This window comes from Petromyzon marinus, assembly GCF_048934315.1.
Source record: "Petromyzon marinus isolate PM22_M1 ecotype Great Lakes invasive population chromosome 67 unlocalized genomic scaffold, UKy_Petmar_22M1.pri1.0 chr67_unloc.4, whole genome shotgun sequence".
Lineage (NCBI taxonomy): Eukaryota > Metazoa > Chordata > Hyperoartia > Petromyzontiformes > Petromyzontidae > Petromyzon > Petromyzon marinus.
In genome coordinates this window covers 587767-595230 of record NW_027422594.1, presented here as the reverse complement: position 1 = coordinate 595230, position 7464 = coordinate 587767, and the positions used below count along the sequence as shown (strand labels likewise).

Below are 7464 nucleotides of genomic sequence, written 5' to 3'. Positions count from 1 at the left end.
GCCACTCTCATCAACTAGCCCCGCCCAGTATCCAATAGCCACTCCCACTCATCCACGAGCCTTATCCACTAGCCCCTCCCATGCATTAGGGGTGGTTTAGGTGGCTGATTTGGGTGGCGGTGGGTTGGGCGTGGTTGGAGGGGGTTTGGGGGGGTGGGGGGGGTCGGTGGTCCCGCCCCTCAATCTTAGACCCCGCCCACCCAGCTCCACCCCCCCCCCCTCTCCCCGCCGTACCCGGAAGTGTCACTCCGGTGTCTTCGCCGCGTCTCCCCCAGGAGGGGCTCCCCACGACCCCCGTCTCGCCGCGTTCCTCACCGCCGCCTCCTCCGCCTCCTCCTCTCGGGCCCTGGGCCTCCGGTCCCTCCGCGCTTCCCTCTCGTCTCGTTATGCGCGAGCATCGCGGGCCATGCTGGAGCGAATCCTCGCCAGTCTGGTACGGGACACCCCACCCTTGACTGGCTCGGCCCCAGCCGGCACCTCGCTCGCGAGTCCCGCGGGGCCCGCTAGGCTAGACCGAGGATGCGCGGCGGTGCTACTAGGCCGCGGCCTTACGAGCGACAGTTTTTCAACCGGTGTTGATGTTGAATTATAGTTTGTTTATTTTTTTTTAGCAACTCCTCTAACAAATCATTTAACACGCCCTTTAACAACTTTTTTTTAACAACTCGTCTAACTAAAAAAAACAACTAATCTAACCACTCGTCCAACCACTCGTCCACCAACTACAGCAACTCCTTGAACAAACCCTTGAACAAACCCTTTAAATAACTCTCACAAATCCTTTAACAACTCTCACAAATCCTTTAACTCCGCATTCTTCCGTCATCGCTGCCAATGAAGTTCTCGGTGGCTCATTGTAGAGCGTCGACGGGAAGTGAAGGTAGAAGGTCCATCAGTTTCAAAGACGGTGCATCATTTATCATCAGAGACGTGTGTTTTCATGTTCGCCACAAGTTTCCGTGTGTGGGTTAATGCAGTGGCTTCACGTAAGTGTTTGAACACCTTAACACAGAAAGGTAAAAAAAACTAGTGTCTCGCTGTGTCACCCTGTCACCCTGTGTGTGTGTCCCTGTGTCTCTCCCTGTGTGTCTCCCCTGTGTGTCTCCCCTGTGTCTCTCCCTGTGTGTCTCCCTGTGTCTCTCCCTGTGTCTCTCCCTGTGTGTCTTTTTTGTGTCTCTCCCTGTGTCTCTCCCTGTGTCTCTCTCTGTCCCTGTGTCCCCCTGTGTCTCTCCCTGTGTCTCTCCCTGTGCCTCTGTCCCTGTGTCCCCCTGTGTCTCTCCCTGTGTCTCTCCCTGTGTCTCTCCGTGTGTCTCCCCTGTGTGTATCTCCCTGTGTCTCTCCCTGTGTCACCCTGTCACCCTGTGTGTGTGTCCCAGTGTCTCTCCCTGTGTGTCTCGCTGTGTTTCTCCCTGTGTCTCTCCCTGTGTCTCTCCCTGTGTCTCTCCCTGTGTCTCCCCTGTGTCTCCCCTGTGTCTCTCCCTGTGTCCCTCTGTGTCTCTCCCTGTGTCTCTCCCTGTGTCTCTCCCTGTGTCTCTCCCTGTGTCTCCCCTGTGTCTCCCCTGTGTCTCTCGCTGTGTTTCTCCCTGTGTCCCCCTGTGTGTGTGTCCCAGTGTCTCGCTGTGTCTCCCCTGTGTGTCTCCCTGTGTCTCTCTCTGTGTCACCCTGTCTCCCCTGTGTCTCCCCTGTGTGTCTCCCTGTGTCTCTCCCTGTGTCACCCTGTGTCTCTCCCTGTGTCTCTCCCTGTGTCCCCGTGTCACCCTGTGTCTCTCCCTGTGTCTCCCCTGTGTGTCTCCCTGTGTCTCCCCTGTGTCATCCTGTGTGTCTCGCTGTGTCTCTCCCTGTGTCTCTCCCCTGTGTCCCCTGTCACCCTGTGTGTGTGTGTCCCTGCATCTCGCCGTGTGCGTGTCCCCGTGTCTCCCTGTGTGTGTGTGTCCCACTGTCTCACCGTGTCCCCGTGTCTCCCTGTCCCCCGTGTCCCGCCCGCCCCCACCCCCGCGTGTCCACAGGGGCTGAGAAGATCCGCTCCACCGGTCGACCTCCGCTCCATCCACGTGGGGGATGGCTTCCCGCCGGGACCCTACGTGCAGCACTCGTACCGAGACAATACAATCACCTCGTCCAAGGTGATTGCGGGTGACCCGCGGCGCCCGTGCCAGGCTAGGTGGCACCTCGCTGGGGGAGGGGCGGGGCGGGCGGGTGGCGCCCCCCGTGAAGCTTGCCCAAGGCGAGACACTGGGGCACACACACAGGGTGACGGAGACACAGGGAGACACAGGGAGACACAGCGAGACACAGGGAGAGACACAGGGAGACACAGGAAGACACAGGGACACTCACGCTGAGACACAGCGAGAGACACAGGGAGAGACACAGGGAGAGACACAGGGAGACAGGGAGAGACACAGGGACACTCACGCTGAGACACAGCGAGACACAGGGAGAGACACAGGGAGAGACAGGGAGACACAGGGAGAGACACAGGGAGAGACACAGGGAGACACAGGGAGACACAGGGAGATACAGGGAGACACAGGGAGAGACACAGGGAGACACAGCGAGAGACACAGGGAGACACTGAGACACTGGGACACACACATAGGGTGACGGAGACACAGCGAGAGACACAGGGAGACACAGCGAGAGACACAGGGAGAGACACAGGGAGAGACACAGGGAGAGACACAGCGAGAGACACAGGGAGAGACACAGGGAGAGACACAGGGAGACACTGAGACACTGGGACACACACACAGGGTGACGGAGACACAGCGAGAGACACAGGGAGACACAGCGAGAGACACAGGGAGACACAGGGAGACACAGCGAGAGACACAGGGAGAGACACGGGGAGACACAGGGAGAGACACAGGGAGACACAGGGAGACAGAGACACGGCGAGACACAGGGAGACACAGCGAGATACACAGGTAGAGACACAGGGAGAGACACAGGGAGAGACACAGGGAGACACAGCGAGAGACACAGGGAGACACAGGGAGAGACACAGGGAGACACAGGAGGACACAGGGAGAGACACAGGGAGAGACACAGCGATACACTGGGACACACACACAGGGTGACGGAGACACAGGGAGAGACACAGCGAGACACAGGGAGAGACACAGGGAGACACAGCGAGACACAGGGACACACACATAGGGTGACGGAGACACAGAGAGAGACACAGGGAGAGACACAGGGAGAGAGACAGGGAGAGACACAGGGAGAGACACAGGGACACTCACGCTGAGACACAGCGAGAGACACAGGGAGACACAGCGAGAGACACAGGGAGACACAGCGAGACACTGGGACACACACACAGGCTGACGGTGACACAGGGACACTCACGCCGAGACACAGGGAGACACAAGGAGACACAGCGAGACACAGCGAGAGACGCAGGGAGACACAGCGAGAGACACAGGGAGACACACACAGGGTGACAGAGACACAGGGACACTCACGCCGAGACACAGCGAGACACAGAGAGTCACAGCGAGAGACACAGGGAGACACTGCGAGACAGCGAGAGACGCAGGGAGACATTGGGACACACACATAGGGTGACGGAGACACAGCGAGAGACACAGGGAGACACAGGGAGAGACACAGGGAGAGACACAGGGAGACACAGGGAGACAGAGACACGGCGAGACACAGGGAGACACAGCGAGACACAGGGATACACAGCGAGACTGGGACACACACATAGGGTGATGGAGACACAGGGACACTCACGCCGAGACACAGCGAGAGACGCAGGGAGACACAGCGAGACACAGCGAGAGACGCAGGGAGACACAGGGAGAGACACAGGGAGACACAGCGAGACACTGGGGCACACACAGGGTGACAGAGACACAGCGAGACACAGCGAGAGACACAGGGAGACACAGCGAGAGACACAGGGAGACACAGCGAGACACTGGGACACACACAGGGTGACAGAGACACAGGGACACTCACGCCGAGACACAGCGAGAGACACAGGGAGACACAGCGAGACACTGGGACACAGGGAGACACGCCGATACACAGCGAGAGACACAGGGAGAGACACACGCCGAGACACAGCGAGAGACGCAGGGAGACACAGCAAATCACGAAAGCTTTAAATCAAAGTTTAACACATGCTGTTTGTTTTTCACGCTTTTTATTAACTCAGTCTGTTGTTGTTGTATCCTCAAATCTTGTAACTCAATTGTAACCCACTTCCCAATGTGGTATCGACCACAAGCTTGGTTATACTTATGTCATACTGATGACAATTACTATATTCTATCGTGAAAAATAAAATTATGTATTTTAGAAACATTGTTTTTTAACATGTTATATGTGTCGGCCTGGGGTCTAATTGTCCACGCTCAACTGACGTCGGCTGTAAAAATCGGCCACGGTCCCCTTAGGTCGTGGCGAGCTTCGTGGCCCACTTCCTAGAGTCGTGGTGGAGTTCTTACATCGCTGGTGCGACACGTTTCAGTGAAGCGTGTTTGTTAAAAAAAAAGTTTTTTTCAAAAAAACAACATTACTTATTCTTCCGCTCGCTTTTTCATCGCCGCGACGCGGAGCTGGGACGCGCCACGTGGCCAAGCCCCCCCCTCCCCCCACCGCCCCCCCGCGTCGGTCGCTCCCACCCTGGTCAACCATAGGCCCTGTAGCCTGACTCGGCCGCCTGTCCCCCCCCCCTCCCAGTACACACTTTGGAACTTCTTCCCGAAGAATCTCTTCGAACAGTTCCGACGCATCGCCAACCTCTACTTCCTCATGGTCTTCCTCATCCAGGCGAGTGCTCCCGCGTCCTCACCACGGTGGCTATGAGATGTTAACTGCCTCGCCCGCTGTGCAGGAGGTCGTGGGTTCGACCTCGACCCTGACGATGCCTGCTGCTGCTGTATATTTGGAGTCTGTGTCTCTCTCTCATCATCACCACGGTGGCTAGGTGGATGTTGACTGCCTCGCCCGGTACGCAGGAGGTCGTGGATTCGACCCCGATGCTGAAAATGCCTGGCGTGTCTCTCTCTCTCATCATCATCGCGGTGGCTAGGAGATGTTGACTACCTCGCCCGGTGTGCAGGAGGTCGTGGGTTCCATCCTGACCCTGACGATGCCTGCTTCTGTATTTGTGGAGTCTCTCTCTCTCTCTCATCATCATCATCACAGTGGCTAGGGGATGTTGACTACCTCGCCTGGTCTACAGGAGGTCGTGGGTTCAATCCCGACCCAGTATATTTGGAGTCTGCGTCTCATCATCATCATCATCACGGTGGCTATGAGATGTTGACAACCTCGCCTGGTACACAGGAGGTCGTGGGTTCGACCCTGACCCTGACGATGTCTGCTGCTGTATTTGTGGAGTCTGCGTCTCTCTCATCATCATCACCACGGTGGCTAGGTGGATGTTGACTACCTCGCGTGGTACGCAGGAGGTCGTGGGTTCGACCCCGATGCTGAAAATGCCTGGCGTGTCTCTCTCTCTCATCATCATCACTGTGGCTATGAGATGTTGACTGCCTCGCCCGGTACGCAGGAGGTCGTGGGTTCGACCCCGACCCTGACGATGCCTGCTTCTGTATTTGTGGAGTCTCTCTCATCATCATCATCATCACGGTGGCTAGGGGATGTTGACTGCCTCGCCCGGTGTGCAGGAGGTCGTGGGTTCGACCCCGACCCTGACGATGCCTGCTGCTGCTGCTGTATTTGTGGAGTCTGCGTCTCTCTCTCTCTCTCATCATCATCACGTTGGTTAGGAGATGTTGACTGCCTCGCCTGGTCTACAGGAGGTCGTGGGTTCGATCCCGACCCTGACGATGCCTGCTGCTGTATTTGTGGAGTCTGCGTCTCTCTCTCTCTCTCATCATCATCACGTTGGCTAGGAGATGTTGACTGCCTCGCCCGGTGTGCAGGAGGTCGTGGGTTCGACCCCGACCCTGACAATGCCTGCTGCTGCTGCTGTATATTTGGAGTCTGCGTCTCTCTCTCATCATCATCACGGTGGCTAGGAGATGTTGACTGCCTCGCCTGGTACACAGGAGGTCGTGGGTTCGATCCCGACCCTGACGATGCCTGCTGCTGTATATTTGGAGTCTGCGTCTCTCTCTCATCATCATCACGGTGGCTATGAGATGTTAACTACCTCGCCTGGTATGCAGGAGGTCGTGTGTTCAATCCCGACCCAGTATATTTGGAGTCTGCGTCTCTCTCATCATCATCATCATCACGGTGGCTAGGAGATGTTGACTACCTCGCCCGGTATGCAGGAGGTCGTGGGTTCAATCCCGACCCTGACGACGCCTACTGCTGTATTTGTGGAGTCTGCGTCTCTCTCATCATCATCACGGTGGCTAGGTGGATGTTGACTACCTCACCCGGTGTGCAGGAGGTCATGGGTTCCATCCCGACCCTGACGATGCCTGCTGCTGTATTTGTGGAGTCTGCGTCTCTCATCATCATCATCACGGTGGCTAGGGGATGTTGACTACCTCGCCCGGTACGCAGGAGGTCGTGGGTTCGATCCCGACCCTAACGCCTGTTGCATGTTTGGAGTCTGTGTGTCACTCTCATCATCATCACGGTGGCTAGGAGATATTATTCATAATAAAGTTTTTTGGGTTAGATCGCGTTATTTATAAATGTGTTGTAACCCTCCACCACCCGACACGGCCAATCAGCAAAAAAAAGTGTCACGTTGACAAAAGACAAATTCTAGATTTGAAGCTTTCGTTACTGCAAGGATCCATACTCTTTGGTTCTGTTCGGTAAAGTCACCTGCGTGACTTTTACCGAATAGAACCAAAGAGTATGAAAAGACAAAAATAGTTCACTACTTTAGCCCACCGGTGGTGTTGAAGAGTGAATCTCTACAACATTTACAGTTTGATTTCGATTTAAAGCTTTCGTGACTGCAAGGATTCATCTTCTTTGGTTCTTTCGGTAAAGTCACCACGTAGAATGAGAATAAAATAATAAATTGATAAAATAAAATAACACAATGATATTCTCACGACGTTTCGGCCACAACACAAGCGGCCTTCATCAGGTGAAGGGGCGAGACTGTCTGGTAGGACAGCGCTGGAGTGAAAGAGCCACGTTCAGATCACGGGGCCCGTAGCTATCCGTGGTGCTGAAATTTGAGGCTTAAAGGCCGTGATCTGAACGTGGCTCTTTCACTCCAGCGCTGTCCTACCAGACAGTCTCGCCCCTTCACCTGATGAAGGCCGCTTGTGTTGTGGCCGAAACGTCGTGAGAATATTATTGTGTTATTTTATTTGATCAATTTATTATTTTATTCTCATTCTACGTGACTTTACCGAAAGAACCAAAGAAGATTTACAGTTTGAGTTGTACTGTGACGTTTCGCTGGTGATTACATCCAGCATCATCGGGCAATTCGCCAGAATGGTAAAAGCCCTCTCCACTTGCTCCCGGTTTTATATAGAGCAGCAGGGTAACGTCATCATTTAA

The 7464-nt window shown here is 55.2% G+C and overlaps 1 protein-coding gene across 3 annotated transcripts in view; it reads left to right on the top strand.

Annotated features, from left to right (window-relative positions):
- Positions 1-202: 202 nt before the first annotated feature.
- LOC116956750 (phospholipid-transporting ATPase IF-like) overlaps positions 203-7464 on the top strand; it is a 105931-nt gene continuing 98669 nt past the window's right edge. For 2 of the 3 annotated variants that reach the window (XM_076058008.1, XM_076058010.1), the window contains exons 1-3: positions 203-433; positions 2007-2123; positions 4696-4785. In XM_076058008.1, the coding sequence (XP_075914123.1) occupies positions 407-433; positions 2007-2123; positions 4696-4785 (234 nt within the window). In that variant the 5' untranslated portion in view covers positions 203-406. The remainder of the gene's footprint in view (positions 434-2006; positions 2124-4695; positions 4786-7464) is intronic. The other variant, XM_076058009.1, reaches the window with a different exon arrangement.